Below are 20,374 nucleotides of genomic sequence, written 5' to 3' on the forward strand. Positions count from 1 at the left end.
CAACTTCATATCTTTGTTTTGATTCTCGACTACATGAGTTAGTTGGTTGCATCTTGCAACTTATTATTAATTGGTTGTCAGTCACTCTTTTGCTTAACGTAGGGCACTCTTATCTTTGTTTTTTATTAAGGACTATTGCTTGACTGTTCTACGGACTACAGTCCAGGACACTGTCTCTATGGTTTGATTTGGTTAGGATTTGACTTTTGAGTGGGTTGGTCTTTTTGAACTTTATATCAATTTAAATATTAAAATTAATGATGAAGCTTGTAAAAAGTTATATTGAGAATAAATTAGCAATGTTTTAAAAATCGGTTTTTTAGTTAAACCAGTATGGTGACCGGTTCGACCGTCGGGTAAACCGATTTCTATAATTTTTTTTTCTATTTTCCTACACATACATACATATATAAATCATGATTTGACATTTACAAGTTCAAACATTAAAAATATACATAAAATTAAGTTGTAAATCAATCCAAATACATTAAAATAACACATAACGAAGTTTTAGTGTTTTACATCAATCCATATACGTCAAAAAGAAAATAAAGTATAATACCGAAACAAAGTATAGTTTTAGATGAAGAGAGAACATATCAAAAAACGATATAACATACACCATATGTTTTTATTTAGAAAAAACAAAATAGATTTGAAAAAAATACTAAAGTTTATTATGCAAATGGTTCTTTTCATATGTTTTTATTCGATTTAACCGGTTTATTTTGACCGGTTCAACCGGATTTTTCTAAAAACCGGCCGGTTCAATCCGGTTCAGAAATCGACGTAAAACCGGTAATAGTTGAACCACTCTCTCCCCAGGTTTCCGATCCAACTGGTTCGACCGGCCGGTTCAAACCGGTTTTTAAAACATTGTAAATTAATCATTTTACTTTGTACATGGACATTCACAAAGAAATCATCCTAAAATTAAACTATTGTCACCCAAGAAGACATCATTTTTGCACTTTTCTCTTGAATTACACAATAAAAGCCATTAATGACACAATGACCTTTGGGATTGTCATCTCTCTCTCTCTCTCTCTCTCTCTCTCTCTCTCTCTCTCTCTCTCTCTCTCTCTCTCTCTCTCTCTCTCTCTCTCTCTCTCTCTCTCTCTCTCTCTCTCCATTAAGGACAAACAATTACTTTGAAATCAAGCTATCTGAAAAAGAACCTCAACTGAAATTAAGCTATAATTCAAATTGACTATAATTCTAGTTGGTCTGGTAAAAGAGATAAGACTATCTGAAATCAAGCTAGTGAAAGGTCCTCGTGAATCTTCTATTTACTTTTTATTTCATGATTTTCATGCGTTTTATTTCATAAAAAGGCAAAGAACCTCAAATGATTTACCTAATCTGCAAAAAATCTTCAATTTGCTAGTATGTACAAGATATTGAGCCTTTCGATTATATGGCCTGGTCTTTTAGTAATGAATATGTAGGAAACTACGATTGAGAAAGAAAAAATACTGCTGATAATTTCAAATCGTGATGACTAATAAAAGTTTTGCAATATATATATATATATATATATATATATATATATATATATATATATATATATATATATATATATATATATATATATATACAAAGATAGAAGTTTGTCTGTAAATTTATAATGATTAGTTAAAATTAATATATACGCTTTTATGGCTATCTGATCTATGTTTTGTATTTGTAGATAATGAAAAAAAAAAAAAAAAAAAAAAAAAAAAAAAAAAGATGACAAATCAAAGTGATGAATAAATAAGTATTATCTATTAAAAATAAAAGATGTTATAATGAAAAAGAATTATATGTTTTTAATAAAATTCTAAACATTTCTTTATAACTTGTGTATTATAAAAGTTGACAAAGTAAAACAACGTTAAGATCTTTAAAATCATAATATTAACCAAATATTTGAAATCATAGAAAATCATTTTGGTCCTACAAAAAAAACCTTATTTGTCTCCCTTAGAGTGTCTGAATTTAATTTTGGCTATGATTACAGTTCCTAATTTATTGCATAATAATCCATAGAATTTAATATGTGAATGATTATTTTAAACAGATAAAAAAAACTATGATGCTTTAATAAACAAATCAATAGAAGTATGTTGCCATTTCTTGCCAATTGTCATTTGTCCAGACTACACTTGCCATCTGCATATTTAAAAATATTGGTAATAAAGGACTACATATTGCAGAATACACACATGTTTTCAACCTAGAGAGAAATGGTAGAGATTTCCCAATGTTGGATAGTATACTTCAAATCTGCATTGTTTTGTCTATGAGTGGGTGACGCCTTCTTTTATAATGTGCCCAAAATTTGACAAGTTCTTTTTTAGTATGTTTGTTTGTAATTTTGTTCCCAACAAGAATATAACATTAGTAAAAAGAAAATGAAAAATAAACATTAATAAAACAATATAAAAAATAATAGAAAGAAACATAGATTCTAAATTACCTATTCGTCAATTAAAATTAATTCAAGACAAAATTTCATAAATGGCTCGTATGGTTTTCAAAATAGTGCATTTTGAGGACCTCTATGAAAAACATAACGCCGTTGGTCCCTATAATTTCAAAAATTGCATGATTATTACTTCTGGACTTAACTTTAACTTTTAAGCAATTAGTTTTTTTTTTAAATGACCAAAATACCCTTGGACCAAATCTAAAAATTATGTATACCATAAGATCAATTCAGAAAATTTGAAATTATATATATATATATATATATATATATATATATATATATATATATATAGAGAGAGAGAGAGAGAGAGAGAGAGAGAATTAGGTTCAGATGTTTCTAACAATTATTGTGTGTTTTTAAGGACTAATGAGAATTCGGGAAATACTAAATCATTAAATAAATCTATAAGGATATATTAGTAATCTTAGTTATAATTAATTATGGTAAATAGAGAAAATCTTTAAATTACCTTTTAAACCTAGGAAATTAAAAACCATATATCCGTTATTTAAAAAGGCAGGAATCAATTGAACGCCCAACCGAAATCACATCTATAATGTTCATCTTCAATGGCCGGCATCGTCGCCCAATACCATCGGCAACCATCTGTTGCCTTTTTGTGCTATTATGGAGTTGGTTTTTTTCTTATTTGTTGGGACATGAATATTGAAGTTTTTATCAACTGCGATTGGAGGATTAATGATGTATTTCATGATGAAAATCGGTTTTGTAAGTAATTTTTCTTCATTATATTGTTTTCTATTCATACACTGATGTACTTAAACAAGTCAATCTTTGATTTTATCAAAATGGTCAAACCTATGGATCAGTTATATATAGGCTTTGGAATAAAATATCATATTTTGGATTAACCAATTCTACTTTATCGCCCTTATTTTTTAATCAAATCTACTCATACACATTGGAGCCGTGCTTTTTAGAATAATATGAATTCATTATATGCTATGAGATAGGATTCTATTGATTTAATTTAGTATATCCAAGTTGCTTAAAGAAGCAGGTATATGAATCATACTTATGTTGAATTTTAATATATTTTTTACTATTTGTCATGATGATCATAGAATATAAATTAGGCTGGAGGAAGTGGTGTCACCGAAACCGCACTCCTTCCCTCGCCACGTAAGCGCCACGTCACAGTTTACCACTTAAGTGTGGTTTCTTGCCACACCAAGGGTGTGGTGCCACAGTTTTAGTTTTATTTTTTTTTCTTTTTTTTTTTGTTAAGTATTTTAATTTAATAAAACTTATTTTTTAATAAAAAAAAACATAATTTTAAAAACATAATAGTTCATTAACTAAAAATACAAACACCATACATTGCCTAATTTATAAAAAAAAAAAAAAAAAAAAAAAAAAAAAAAAAAAAAAAAAAAAAACCTAAAAATTTAGAAAAACAAAGTAGAAACAAAAAACCAACAACTTTAAAAAAAAACACACAAGAAACCATTAAAAAGTTGAAAAAAAAAACTAAAAATTAGCCACGATTGATGTAACGGTTTTTCACTTCCTCCTTCATCGCCAAAACCACTTCAAGCTCCGCCCCGGTCATATTCGACGTGTCCATTGCTAGTATTCGCATGTCACTCTCCCTTTGTTTCCGAAGCTCTCTTTCAGAAGCAATTTTCAAAATCTTATCCATTCTCTCCTTTATATCCTTCATGTTGGTTCCCATTTCTTTCAAATCATCTGAATCCGACGCTTTGCCTTTGCCTTTGTTTTTTGATTTGTCTCTTCCCAATGGTCGGGAAGGTGGTGAAACTGGAACAGGTTCATCTTCGTTCAGATCAAACTGAACACGAGCATCTGATGTAGTGTGGTCGGACTCAGATGTTCTGCTGCGTTTTGACCCACTGTCGATATGTTGGTCAAATGTTTTGCTACTCAGCCATTTCCTGTTATCTTTCAAAAAATGCCAAACTTCCAGAAACTTGAAAGCCTTCAGATTTTCTTGTTGATACACTTTCAACGCTTTCTGCAAAATAACTTCATCGCTTTCTCCACTTTTCCATTGACGTTTCATGTTGTTCCACAAGTCATTAAACAACATGACTTCCTTGTTCATCTTCCCCCATTTGGAGTACACTTGATGTTTTGAACGGTATTCTCCACGACCCATTCCTTTATGGAAGCTGTGTAAAACGCGAATCCAAAAGCGGTCATGCTTTTGGTCTTTTCCAACCGTCGCGTCTTCTGAAATATCGATCCAAGATTGTGCCAACACCAACGCTTCCAAAGGTTCCCAACATCTAGCCTCCGCCTTCTCTTTTCTTTTATTCGTTGCTCGAGTGGGCTGAGTTTCTGTAACGAATTCTGGTTCAGAATCAGAAACGACCGTTTCTGGTTGTGTTTGTGTTTGTTGCACAAACTCGGGTTGGGACAAAAAATCAAATGGATTAAAATCCGGGTCGGGTTGTGGTAGTGGTGGTGTTTGTGGATGTGGTTGCCCTGGTCGTTGTGGAAAAGAAGGAAACATACCGCCATAGTGGTAATACGGAGGTGAAAAAATCGGTTGATCAAATGAAGGTATTGGGGTGTTGGTGTTTCTGACTGGTGTTTTTTCTTTGCTAGGTCTTTTGGAAGAAGACATTTTTTCAAAGAAAATTGGATAAAGTGATTGTATTTTTATGTGTTTAAAGGTTGTGTGAATGTAAAAATGGTAAATATGTATATATAGATGGAGTAAAAGGTTAAAAAAAAAAAAAAACAAAAAAAAAACAATTGCATGCAACGAATCTTTGAACGGTCAAGGGGAAGAGAACCAATCACAGAATGCGGTCTTCTAGGGCCGTAGTGCGGTCTCCACGATTCGAAACCGCACCCTGGGGGCGGTGTTCATGTCCCACGTGGCATGAGTGCGGTTCCAAACCGCGTCCCACACCGAAGAGTCTTAGTTTTCCGCAGACTTTGTTTTTTATGCTCACAGAATATAATGGTTCATAATTATATGTATTTCTTGAGATTTTGCATATTTTTTCTGCCTTTTATATGTTCGATGAAATGCCTATAAGACCCTATCTTTTTTCATTTTAGTTTTAGGATTACATTTTATTAAAAAATAGATTACAATTATTTAATGTCTATTATATTCTGTCATAATTTATAGTTTTTGTTCTCTAATACATTTTGTTATAATTTATAGTTTCTACTACATTCTATCATAATTTATTGTTTTTATTTTCTCTTAGAATGCATTAAGTTTTATAATATTTGAAAGTTGATTATGTTTTCTTTGTGGATTTAGATTTTGAAGAGGTTGCCATTAATTTAAAATTTTAGATTTTTAAAAATAAGGGAATTAATTATCCCTTAAAATCTGAAAATTTCATTTGTAATATGTAGGGATGAGAATTTGGCCCAAAAACCCGAGCCGAACTGAACCGAATCGAATTAGACCTGAATAAGCAATTCGATTCGGTTTTCGGGTAATTAAATAAGGCTTATTCGGTTTTCGGGTTATTCGGTCCGGGTTACCCGAATAAGGGCTTATTCGGTCCAAATGGACCGAACCGAATATGAAAAGTCACATTTTTTTCCACCTACACGATTGCTTATTCGGTCTTATGTTTTATCAATCGTTACCCAAAATATCCACTTAATGTTTAATGTTTAACTTATATACTTATAGATAGTTTTTTAGGTGTTTTAGATGTTTAATGTTTAGTGTTTAATATGTTGCTTAATAACCATATCTTAAGATTGTGGTGGTTGGATTTTACATTTTATATATCAAGAATAGTTAATCCGTGTTATTCATGTTTATCATAAGCTACAAAAGTCATACAAAATACAATATTTATAATCACATTGTAAATGTTATTTGGGTTATTTGGGTTATTCGGGTTATTCGGCTCTGTAATCATCTTGTACATGTTATTCGGGTCGGAACCGAACCGAACCGAATAATACCCAAACCGAACCAAACCCGTATTGCTTATTTGTTTTGGTTTTCGGTTCATACAATTACCCTTATTCGGTTTTCGGTTTATTCGGGTTCGGTTCGGTTCCGACCCAAATAACATCCCTAGTAATATAGGTTAATTGACCTACATACCCTTATCATACACCCTCAGATCATGACCATTGAGTATATACAATCTGTTGGTCCAGATTTGTGCTTATGAGCACACAATAGATGCTAGGAACACATGAACCTAGCCATATATCTATATAATATATATATATATATATATATATATATATATATATAGAGAGAGAGAGAGAGAGAGAAAGAGATATATAAGTTCAATTAAGAAAATAAAAAGGTTGAGGATGGGGAATCATTCTCAGCCAATCATTTATGTTTTGTCGCAAAACGCTCCGGCGTACAGGGCCGACGGAGGTTGAGTAATAATTGAAAAGTAAACTTCAAGAACTCACCAAAGAGAAATTAAATATCCTCCTACTTTTTCTTCCTACAAATCTTCCTACCCAATTAAATGATGACATGTGTCACATTTAATGCTCATTTAATGGTATTTTAGCATACTAAAATGACATATGTAATCATTTAATTGGGTAGAATGATTTGTAGGAATAAAAGTAGGAGGATATTTAATTTCTCCTCACCAAAACAGCTACAAGGGCTATCGACATAAATGAGGTGGTCGGGGGTGTTTCCGACAGCTTTCTCGCCTCCTTTTCTTCCTATTCCAGTAGTTGTTATTTAGGAAAAAATGGGTGAAAACAAGTTCGATCAAAGGGAGGGTGTTTGGCTATCTCGAAGAGTGGTTAAATAGGGAAGAGTTCCGAGAGGCTGCTTCCTCTTTTATCGCCGATAAACTATCCAACAAACACCTCCGGTGGAGGTGTTCCTTGATGAACACGAAGTTAGGCTAGAAAAGATGGAGAGAAAAAAGGTTTGAAGGGTGATTTTGGGCTGCCATTTCCAGCCATGAAGAGTCCTTTTATAGCTCTAAGATTGTTGGCCATCATCAAGTGGGTGGTACTTTGGTTCATTACTTGAAGTTATTGTCTTACCCATTGCATTTACACCTAGTACCACTTGTGTAGAATTTTGATGGATTAGAGGAAAGAAAGGAAAGAAAGCGTGGGGTATTTGGGGTAGGGCGTAGAAGTCTTTAATTATCATGTACTTTGGTTGATACTTGTAAGCAACACTCTTAAATGAGTGTACTTACACCCAAAAGGGAAATGATGTGAATGGGTGGTTGGAAGACTTAAACACTCAAGGAAAAAAAGAGATAGACCCTTTAGAGGTTGACTTTGGCATTCAAGGCTAGTCTTAGATATATTTAACCTTGATCGTATGTACGAGTATAGTGTGACACAAATGAACTTTTGGGTTTTTATGAGGCTAAGTTTCGAGATTTTCTAACCATATATTTTTATACATATATTTCATAATTCACTTATTTTGTTATATATTTGCCATATGATAATAAGGTCCACTTATTATTATATATAACACTTATAAGGACTTGAATATATATATATATATATATATATATATATATATATATATATATATATATATATATATATATTGATAAAATCCTTTCACTACATAAACATAATTGTATATATATCTTATTGATTTTATTAGCATATGAGTTTCCGTATACGAATAATAATATTTATTAAACGATTCTTAATGTTAATATATATATATATATATATATATATATATATATATATATATATATATATATATATATATATATAGACACACACACACTTTATTTTTTTCCAACAATTTGATAATTTTTTACCTTTTGATTTTTTGTTTTCTATTTTTTTTCATAATTTTAGATATCTGAGGATTTTCTAGTATTTAGATTTATTTTGATTCAAATAAATAAACTCAAATTCAATAAACCATCTCAGAACCATTTTTTTTTCTTTAATTTGTTTTTATTTGTTAAAAGAACAAGTATTTTCTTTTTGTAATTTTATGTTGTTAAGGTTCATTTTTTTATTTGGATGCTCCACTAAATAACCAAAGTTGATATGTATTACCTTAAAACAATAAGTAGGTTAAATTTCATAGTAAATTATGTGTTTTAAAACTTTCCATAGTAATACACTCTAATATATTCGTACATTTTATATTTTTCTTTTTTTAATTTGGTTTCATATTTTTTTTTAAAAAAAATTATTATTTTTTAAATTTTTTTGTATTTTTTATTTTTTCCGTCTTCTTTTTTTATTTTTCATCAATTTGAGAACTTTTTTTTTATCATTTCCAAAAAGTGTAAAATTAATTTTCATCAATTTCATAACTTTTTTATTTTTTTCTATATTTTTTTATAATTTTGGTAATTTATGGTCTAATTGCTTTTATTCTGATTTAAGTAAAAAAATATTACATTTATATTTATAATTTTCGTCCAACTTTTCTTCTTTATAACATTTTGCTATTTAGTGGCTATTATATATATATATATATATATATATATATATATATATATATATATATATATATATATATATGTTACGACCAATTAAAATTAACAAATCAAACACTTTGCTTATTAAGAACTAATGCCTTAATGTGTGATATTTGCGATTTATGATTATTAAAATAGAAACAAAAACTAAAATTTTAAAATGTAACTTGCAAACTAAATCATATTTGTAGATGTGATATCAGTAGTTCAAAATTCAAGATACTATTTTTTTCAATTTGATAAGAGTTAGACTCCATGATTAGTTTATTTATATTTTTCAATATGTCAAATTTAGATCTGGACCAAATTGAACCGAGAACCAAATATTTGGGAACCGAGTTACTAGGAAATGAAAAAAATGTCAAATAATGATAATGATAGCTGCAAACTTAAAATCGCTAACTATAATAGCTATGGAAAATTTTAAAACACATAATTCAATATAAACTTTAACCTAATTATTATTTTAAATAAATAAAAATAACAACTTCAGTTATTTGGTTGAGCATCCAAGTAAAAAAAAACATAAACCTTAACGACATAAAATTAATAAAAACATTACCAGTTCAATACATGAATAAGAAAAATTAAAGAAAAAATGGTTCCGACATGGTTTATCGAATTTAAGTTTATTTACTTGTATCTAAATAAAAAAAAAAACATTATAAAAAACATAAATAACTAAAATTATAAAAAAAAATAGAAAAAAGGTCAAAATGTAAAAATAATAAAAATAATAATAATAATAAAATCAAATTATTGAGAAAAAATAAGAAAATAATATATATATATATATATATATTGTTCCTTGAGGTATACTTACTTTTCAGATTTGGTCAAAAGGCATATCTTTTGAAAAAAAACTAACTACACAAAAGTTAAAGTTAATACTAGAAGGACCATTCATGCAATTTTCGAAACCATAGGGACAAATAGCGTGACAGTTTTCATAGAAGTCCTCTACTTTGAAAACCACAAGGACCAATTATAAGATTTTGTCTCAATTCAAAGATAAGTACTTAGTTATGTTATTTGATTATTAAGGATACAAAATAAATAGGACAAAGTTGTTATTTTGATGTTGCCTATGCCAAGTGACATGCTAATATATGAAACTTTTGGATTGTATCCTTTTAAATTATTATACCTCAATATTTTTTTTATCTCAATGTTGTTTGACTATTGGTTAAAATTTTGTTGTTTTGTCCATAAAAAAAATGAAATGTAAGCTTGAGGTGAAAATTAATGTAAAAATTATTGGATCTAAGAATAAGTAACTATACAACAAAATATCATATATTAAAAGTTGGAGTTAAAAAGAAAAGTAAAAATAGTTATTGAAACAATGATATTAATATGTGCCATATCTTGAAGTGTTTTCTTTAATTGTTGTCGAAAGATTCTGAGTTTTTTTATACAACATCTGGCTCATAAAGTACTACCTATGTTACAGACTGTACATCCAATTTCTTATCAACAGGAGCAACTTTACTACACGTATACACATACTCTCATTTCTATTGAACATCTTAATAGAATTTGCTGATAAAATATTTCACTTGTTGTTCTTCTATTCTGAATTATTCCTGTTGGACAAGATTTGTCGGATAAACTCAAGAGTTAATAGTTTTTGGCCTCCATTCATGTATATATGCCCATTCAACACCAATAGCTTAATCCATATGTAGTAATTCCAGTACAACAAAAATTCAAAAAATTAAATATTTCATGCGTAACGATTAAAAATGTCATGCATATGAGATCTGCACTATAAGCATCATAGTCAAGGAATTGAAAAGTAAACTTCAAAGGATTAACTTACTCAGAACCAAGATTGAACAAAAGAAAAAGACTTCTCATCGACTGTAAGCATGTTAAAGCCCATCCAGGTGAAGCAATTGTGAGATAGCTTTTGACAAGTTCTCTTTGAGAACTTTTATCAAACACCTAGTGTGCAATGGATCCCTGAGTTGTAAAAACAGAAATTTTGGTTATATTAAATGTTACCTTATAGTAGCTATGGAACGGGATCCATGAGTTGTCTTTCCGGTGATAGCTCCAAATACCAGTGGTTCAAGGAAGATAACAATTTTCGAATCAAAGAAATTATCATTCTGATACAACTAATTACTCTTTTGCAGGTTAAGGAAGGAGCCAATTCAGGAGATTGTTGCAAGTTATAAAATAAAGATTGTAGATCTGAACTTTTTTAGACTATCCTTGTTCATCTCCTATAAAAAAAATGCAGAAGATGAAACAAAATATGGAAATAACTGTTTTGAAAAAGAAAAAAAAAAAATCTGTTTTAGGTTTCAGAACCACAGCCTAAAGAAGATGAAGGATGAGAGATGGCGAGGAAGAAGATGCGATGGTTGAAACAGTCGGAGTGATGACTCGATTTTGCAATTACCCTTTCGATCAGAGCCCTCTTCGTATGAGTTTTTGAAGGCTCGTTTTTGGAAACAGAGGATAAGTGCATAAAGGTGGCACTACCATCGATCCTACGACGGTGGGTAGATTTGTTGACATAGAAAGTTTTTGAAATTGGAATGCTTCAAATGGGATCCGAGTGAGTAATGATGCGATCATGGTTAAAGTATCACATAATCCTTAATTTGTATTTGGCTGCTCATATATCGGCTTCAATTTGGAAGGAAGTGGTTTGAGCGGGGAATCAAAAAATTGGGTAAATAATAACATTGACACGTGCCAAAATAAAAATGCAGAAAAGTGACATATAGCATATTTAAGTTTAGAGATATAGAGATAGATAATAGATAATGGAATGGATAAGTCATATATAACCTAAGTTAATTAGCCCATTTTCTATTAAAAAACTAAAGAAACTAGTAAAATTCAAAGTTAACACTATAAAAATCGTGAAACTCTTTACAAACCCTAAGCATAGTCTTTGTAAAATCGTGAAACTCGTACGTTACAAACCTTGAGCAGACTCATTATTGAAGAATTTCAGTAACAGGTATATTTATTGGATTCTTTTTTTCAAGGTTATTCGCCTTTGTCAAATCCCAACTATATTCTAGTTTACCTCCATATGAGTTGTCTTTTGGACATGTTTGTATTTTACATGCATACGAAGGGTTTGATGAAATTCCTAAATGAAATCAGCTTTTGATAAATAAATAAATAAATAAAATAAATCAGATGACGTGTAATGTAGCGGTCTTTTCAAGAAATTCGCTGGGGAAGAATTATAACTCAAACTATACAAATATGCCAAAATTACGATGAAGAATTTATATGGAGCAAATGAGTGCAAGAAATTAAACAAATGGATGTACAGGAGTTGAATTGATTCTAGTTGTTAGTTGAATTGGTCCTAGTACTCTTAGACCTACCTGTTCCTCAGGATACACTAGTACTAATTTAGTAACTTATAACGTTACTCATCATGCGCATATTTTGTAATTGTTCTTGTATGTGTACACTTGTCCCCTATTTACAACTCTTGTATGTTCTGAGGTATCATTTTTCCTTTTCCAGGTGTAGGTATGTTTAGAAACCAGATTCATGATGATAACACATCTAGCAGGAAGAGGTTCAAGAGTTTTGAAAACGAGTCTTGGTTGGATGTTAACGATGATGTGTTTTTTTCAGTTATGATGAAACTGGGATTTGTTGAGTTTTTTGCATTCAGTGGAGTTTGCAAGTCATGGAGGTCATTTGCAATCTCTAACAAGAACATATTTATGGCATCCAAACCACCGATGTCGATATGTATTGACCAGTCTGCTGATTATAAAGCATGGTGGCACCTGAAGGACTTTGAAGGAAGAAGGTTCAGAATCACCATTCCCCATTCTGCTTGGAGAAGCTGTATTGGATGTACTTGTGGTTACCTGATCTTGAAGACAAGGTATACCCACAACTTCTGGCTACTGAATCCTATCACAAAGCATGAGCTTTATGTCCCTGATTTCCTCTTCTCTGTAGGTGATTGTGAAAGAATCAAGGGTATCCTTGTCTTCTCACCTTCAATATCTGGGTGGGTGTTTATGTTAACTAGGAAAGAATTGTTTGAAGGAAACCTATCTTTTTATATTGCGGATAAACCTGGATGGAATCATGTCTCCTCAAGTCTCCCTATCATTGATTTACATTTTTTCAAGGGGAAGATATATACCCTACACTCTGATTATTCTTTAGGTGAACTCAAACTCCATCCAAATCAAAAGAACAAATGGACGTTACTTGAAACCACTACTTTTCCAAAGACAGACTTGTTTCTTCCGGAGCTTGTAAGTTCAGGTGAAAACCTTTATGTGGTAGATCGGTGTTTTCCAAACAAGGTTCTGGAACTAGATTTTGGTGAGATGAAGTGGGTGTCTCCAGAAAAGACAATAGGACAATTTGCACTCTTTCTTAGCAATAATAAGTCTTCTGCTGCTATTAACCCAGAGTCATGGAGTGGCCCTCGGACACAATACAAGAGTTATGATCACTTTCTTGACACTAATGAAAGTCAGCTACACATAAGTGATCGTAAATGGATGTGGTACTTCCCCCACGATAGTTTGAATGTTAATCTCTTAGATGATTAGTGATGATTTTTTATCACTCTTATCTTTGTTTTGATTATGGACTATAGAATTCCCATATGTAGAACTTTTTCAAGACACAAGCGCAGTTGGTTTATTTGCATCTTGCAACTTATTAATTGATTGTCACTCACCGTTTTGCTTAAGGTGGTCACGAATGTTCTACAGTTGCGGGGACAATTCTCTATGGTTTGAGTGGGGTGTGGTGTGTTGGTCCTTTTTCAAGTTTATATCAATTTAAATTTTAAAAATTAACGATGCAAATTGTAAAATGTTGTATTATGAACAAGTTAGTCGTTTTACTTTGGACATTCACAAAGAAACCCTCCTCTAACGACCTACATTTGCAAAAAGGAAACTATTGCAACCCAAGAAAACATCATTTTTGCATTATATATTCTCTTGAATTGCACAATATTAAAAAACCATTATGCAACCTTTGGTATCTCCAAATGCATTATGTACCGTTTCGTATCTCAATCCATCAAAATCACACACTTTGACCATCAAAGCTATTAAAACAAGTTTGATGTTGTAATCTGAATCGATTTCATTTTTTTTATTCCCATTTGATACACTGTTCAATAAAATGCCACAATGAATTCTTTGTTGGGATTGATGGATGATATTTAGTTGTATTGAAAGATTTTTTATATTGATATTGTCCCTTTGTACTTACTTTTCTTGAAAAATAATATTTTTTGGGAGCTTGGTTTCATTTGATATTAAATTTTTGGGTGAAAACGGAAACTGTTGTTAATTCTTTGGGTATGAAATTGTAGCAATAGAAGTTGTCTCAACTTTGAGTTCCATGTCTGTGTGACTATTCTTGTCTGAGTCTATAACCTTGTTTTTATCAATTCTCAGAATTAGACTTATAATGTCGCTCATGATTTGATATCGAAGAGTTGCATATGGATCAATCTTCCAACTCTGTTGCTATTAGTTCCTGATTACAAACAGAACTTATAGGAACTAATTAAGTAAACTAAATAAATCACATATTTACATCCTCGAGGTGATTTATAAATATTTCTCTGTATCAGTTCTCCGGTTATCATCTAGGAATATTTGTCCATGCCGTCTTAATATTATTACTTTTGATGAGATGTTTATATAATTTCATATGCTTTGTTTTGTCCTGAAGAACCAGATTATGAATTTGGGACAAGTATTACTAAAATAACAAGAGTACATGTTCTTAATCTTTCACTGCTAATTAATTTCCACTCTCGCTCATCTAGCTAGGAATTCCTTAATCTTTCTAGGCACATTCAGATGTATACCTTGGAGGCATAAGCTTTATGATTTTGTGACAATTATTAGTAAGAAAATTAGATTACATGTCCTTATCCAGTTTCTACTAGCTGTTTAATCATCAAGTTCAAGTATAACAGGCAAACAACTGTTTGTAGGAGATAGAGTGAAATGACTTCTTAATTATCCCTCTTATCATTGTTTTGTTTTGGTTATGGACTAGAGAATTCCCATATGTGGAACTTTTTCAAGACATAACCACAGTTGGTGAAATGAAATGGGTGTCACCATAGAAGACAATAGGAAAATATGCATTCTTTATTAGCATGTTGAATCCTTCGGCTGCTATTAAACCGGATTCATAAAAGAGATTTTAGGCATTACAGGGTAAGTTTAAGACCTCAACTTCCAGCGATTGTCCTACTAAAGAATTGAGTTGCTAGAAGTTTCAAAATTCTGGATTTGCGAGTAATATGACAGCATATATATGATATGTTTTCAACTTCTATGCAGAAAGGTAGCAAGTTTGAAGATGAACATTGTTGCACATATATTGAAGGTGCACTAGACCTTATGGTTTTGAAGGCAATGCTTGAATCTGGACCAAAGCATGGAGCATATGTCAGAGTGAGAAAGTTCAGTCAATAACTTGCATGGCTTTTTTTAACATTAGGGATTACTTTAGGGTCTCTAAAGAATCAGTTATGTGGAACAATTTTTGGTGATGTGTATCTTCTAAGTGAACTTGTCATATAAATGATTGTTAATTTTTAATATACTTTGGGAATGCAATGATATAGTATGATACAGAGGTTTTGTGATCTGTGAAAAATACTTTTTATAGTGTTTATTACATAAATTTTATGGCCGTTTATACAATTTTTATGTTAATGTGATAGTTGTAGTTATTTAGTCAATTACCATGAGTCTATGGTGTTAGACTATATAAAGTCTGTACATGGGCAGACCTATGTAGTAGCCTAGGATAGAACGGGCAAACCCTCAAATTTTCTATAAGAGTGTAAAAAAGAAATTCAAATTTTTTTTTATTTAATATAAGTGCAACTCCTAAGGAAAATCCGCCACTCACTTTATTTTATAGCTTATTGTAAAATATTAAAGCCTATATACATGATGTGTTAAAAGGGTATTTTTGTCATTTTCATGTAATTTCATTCTATTACATACTAGCAAAGTAACCAAATATTATTTCTTCAAAATTTTACCCAATAAACAGTGGCGGACCTTAGTGGTGCCCGGGGGGTCTCGGGCCACTTCTCCGATTCCGGCACGTAGTGTAAAAATTATGTTTTTTCTATTAGGTGCACCAGCTTAAAATACAAGTGTCACTACTTATTTAGATTTTTTTCGGAAAGAATTTTTTAGTGTCACCCCTACTAAAACCTTCTGCGTCCGCCATTGCCAATAAATGCAAAGTAGTTTGCTGCTATAATTGGGTTGATTTTTCGAAATATAATGTTGTAGCAAAAAGAATGTTGGGATTAAATGCTAGAATTGGTTACCTTTCTCAAAACATGATGTTGTAAAAGCGAGAACTGAAAGTATGTTGTTGTATATTGCATTTAGCCTTAATAATTAATGAAAATTCTACAGGAATTACCTTGAAAGCTAAGGTGAGTGACAACTAATGTATGTATAGAGTGTCCCTAGAGTATAGAATAGTCAAATTATAGTCCATAAGGCTATAGGGAGTGGTTCGACAAAGGCTTGACAATTGGTGAGTTGGACTCGACGGCGCACACCATGCCCTAAGACACAGGCACACCGAGCTCGGCAGGTGTAATCTGCAACATCCATAAGATGAGAGAGCGTGACAAAAATTCAAATTTTCAAAATTTTTTAACTTACAAAAATATCCGTTTTTTCACCATATATTCAAAATTTTAACTCTATTTTAACCACTATAAATACCAACAATTATCCAATTTTATATCATACAATCACCTTCAATATTCTTCATATTTCACTCAAACATTCCTCTTATTTGGTGAAAATGGCTTCCTCCAATTCCCTGTCCAACCCAAAACTCCAAGAAAAATACCCAAAATACAACCACTTCAAACTCTTCATCACCCATCTTCTACCAAAGTCAAATGGATTTCTCTATTTTTTTAACCCACTGCTTTCCGTTATCCCAAATTATGGGCCATACTACAATCCATATCCTAGCCAACCCAACCCCAACTCCAATCCCGATCCCAATCTCAATCCCATCCCCAATTCCAATCCATATCTCAATCCCTATTCCAATCCCTTAATGATTTCAACTCATTTTAGGCCCTTCAAGAAACCCAATTCAAATTCCAATCCCAAACCCAAGCGCAACCCCAATTCCAATCCAAACCCCATGAAATGGATTCCAGTCCCGAAGATGATCAACCTCAACCAAAACTCAAGAAAAAGGAAAGGCATCTTGTAAGAATTGGACCCTTACAGAAGAGAAGGTGTTGGCACGTGCATGGGTTAATATTTTAGAAGACACAAAAGTTAGGAACGACCAAGATAAGCCAACTTTTTACCGAAAAGTTACAAGGCGTTTTCTCTCCGAAGTGAAGCTTGGAGACTACTCGAAAAAAGATCAAATTTTCTCAGAATGGAGGAACACCAACAAAGTTGTCATAGAGTTTAACGTCATTTTCTTGAACGTGAAGCGCGAGTAGCAAAGTGGTGCGAATGATGAAACAATATTGAAGAAAGCTCTAGCAATTTACCGACATGATAAGAGGGAAACACTCAAATTTATTGATTTTTCGGATATTGTGAAGGAGTCTAAAAAATGGCAAGATATCAAAACTTCATAATCATACACGAGTGGTTCTAAAAGAATCAAAACATCTGAAACCATTCATAGCCAATCGTCGGATGCGTATATCGGGGTAGACCTCAACGAAGATAAGCCTAATGAGGTTGCAAGACCTAGTCATCCCATGAGACGACACCAAGCAAAACAAAAGGGTAAAGTGGTCGCAAGTAGTTCGAGTGATGTAGATAAAATGACAAGCATGACGGACAACTTAAATACTACTTTAGAGCAACACTTGAGTGTTGCAAAAGAGAAAAAAAAAAAATGTTTTGTGACATGAAAGTTTTAATGAAAGATATCAGTCGTCACTGTAGAGAACACGAAAAAAGAATTTGCGTTAAAGGTCAAAGACAAGATTGCAAATATATATATATATATATATATATATATATATATATATATATATATATATATATATATATATATATGATATAGATCCGGTAAGAAATTTTTTCTACATATTTTTGTGACGAACAAAAGAAATGAATCACTAGATGAATCAAAAATAACATGATTCACCAAAAAAAAATCTCAAAAAAACACACCAATGATTCATTTATATAATGATTTCGTTGTTATTCATTAAAATTGTCATAAAAGTGAATTTTTTTTTTAATTTACTTTAAAATGAATCATGAAGATGTTTTTTTGGGAATTTTTTCTTGTGAATCATCTTACATTTTAATCATTTATTGATTCATTTTGTATGTTCGCTAAAAAAATATGTAGAAAAAAAAACCTTCTTACCTTCCTACCAAAATTTTCATTCTTATTTGGTCTTGACTATATATATATATATATATATATATATATATATATATATATATATATATATATATATATATATATATATATATATATAACATTCATGTTTTATTTTTATATATTTCGTGTTTCGTATTCTTAATCCATATGTTCTATTTTCTAATGTTAAGTTTTATTGTAATTTCCTCTACTAGTTAATTAAAATTCTAGTTTTTATATAAATTAATTTTTGAAATGTAAAAGAAAAAAAAAAAACTTGTTACATAGCAAACCACCCTAAATTAGCAAGATGTTAAAGAGTTGTAACAAATGTGATGTGGAGCCTCCTACGTGGAAGCAAAAAGGGTGTGCAAAAAGTGACACTATGCCCTCTCGCCTAATGAAAACCAAGATAAGAGTGCCCACTTTTGGCAAAAGAGTGAGTAACAATCAAATTGTTTAAATAAGGCTTCGGGGAGTGGAACGACATTATGCTCGGCAAGCCCATGGCAAACATGGAAAACACCACCCCACAATCGTGGCATGGCAAGGAAAAAGAAGCCACACGGAAATGGGTTGGCAAGGAGAGAATGTGTGCATGTGTGTTACTATTTTGGTTGACCATATTCAATGTCATTTTTGACTCGCCCACCATGGTGGCATGTTAAGCTCGTAGTGTGGCAAAAATGACATGGCGGTACATGGATGCCAAAAAGCTGAGATGGCAACGATGACACCACTTCTAATAAGTCGCAAGATGCACATACACCAATAGTTGTTCTTAAATGTCTTGAAAAGATTCTATATATTGGAATTTTATGGGTGTATGATAATAAATATTAAAAAAATAATAATAAGATAAGAGTGCTAACAAGTCAAAACTTATCTAATAGATTAACCTTAGAACAATCATGGGAGAAGTACCACATCCATTCATTATAGAACATGCATTTTCAATTTTTATCATCATTAATGATTTCATCATAGCTCTGGTATCGTGTTGGTATCATGCCCAAGGGTCAAACCATGACTCATATAATATCAGCAAAAGACTTCAACCTGCTAAAAAAGCACATTATGGTTACGATTTGACCAAGATGTCACACCATTGTTGTCAAAAGTCTTGAACCTCTTCCTGGTTGATGATGATATCATCATCATCATCATCATGATTTTGATTTCTAGTCATACTTTTTGTCTTAGCCATTCCTACGTTCAGTATGTCATTATTCTTCAATTAGCAACACCCAATGATATAAAGAAACATCATCAATCCGTGACTACTCAATGACATGATAATACAAGGTTTGATGACTGAACTAAAACCAACAACTATAATAGAATATGGTCTAAATCATCCAAAGCTCCAAACAATGTTGCCCAACAAGATTTTGGAAAATAAATATAACACATTTCAGCTCTATCTCTTACAAACCATTGTAGGCTGTTATCTTTGCTCTTGATGCTCCAGCAGCAATTAGAAAACATATAAGAATATGTACTCTAATTTGATTACTAATAATTGTCCTAAAATATAAATTTTATGCCTCCAAGATATATATCTGATTTATAAAGATTTAGGAAGTCCTAGATGACCAAGAGTGGAAGTTAGGAGTGAAAGATTTAGAAGTTGCACTCTAATTATCTTACTAATAGTTGTCCCAAACTAGTAAAGCAAGCTATTAACACATGATATGGAGTTTTGAGGATGTAAGGATATGATTTTATTTAGTTCTTTCATTAGTTCAAAGTTTGGCACGCTTGAAATATTGTTAGTGTTCCGCAATTGACGTCTCATGTGGGTCTTACAGCATTTTTACGTGGGTTGCTCAGATGGTGCGCTTGCCATACATGTTTGAAGTTTCTTCTTTTTCTCCTCTACTGCTAGAGTAAGCATAAAGGGGAACCTTGATTTTAGAGTCTTGATGAATGAAGCAAGAGATGTTGTTTATGACTAAAAAATTGGTAGCTTGATCTTTGACATCATACACTTCTTCAGAGTGTATTGATTACTTGTTAAAATTGCGAGAGATGAAACACATCATTACCTAGACCATGAAATCATAAGAGGATTTGAAGCTAGCAA

The 20,374-nt window shown here is 31.5% G+C and overlaps 1 protein-coding gene across 1 annotated transcript; it reads left to right on the forward strand.

Moving 5' to 3' along the window:
- Positions 1–12,416: 12,416 nt before the first annotated feature.
- LOC145064021 (uncharacterized) lies at positions 12,417–13,466 on the forward strand. Its single transcript, XM_079011553.1, has one exon. The coding sequence runs from the start codon at positions 12,417–12,419 to the stop codon at positions 13,464–13,466; it is 1,050 nt and encodes a 349-aa protein (XP_078867679.1).
- The last annotated feature ends 6,908 nt before the right edge of the window (positions 13,467–20,374 follow it).

The sequence above is a fragment of the Lactuca serriola genome, chromosome 7, assembly GCF_051521515.1.
Source record: "Lactuca serriola cultivar US96UC23 chromosome 7, Lser_US96UC23_V15, whole genome shotgun sequence".
NCBI lineage: Eukaryota > Viridiplantae > Streptophyta > Magnoliopsida > Asterales > Asteraceae > Lactuca > Lactuca serriola.

What these genes read in the sequence shown, in the direction of transcription:
- LOC145064021 (XM_079011553.1), top strand. Translation starts at nt 12,417, where the DNA reads ATGTTTAGAAACCAGATTCATGATGATAACACATCTAGCAGGAAGAGG.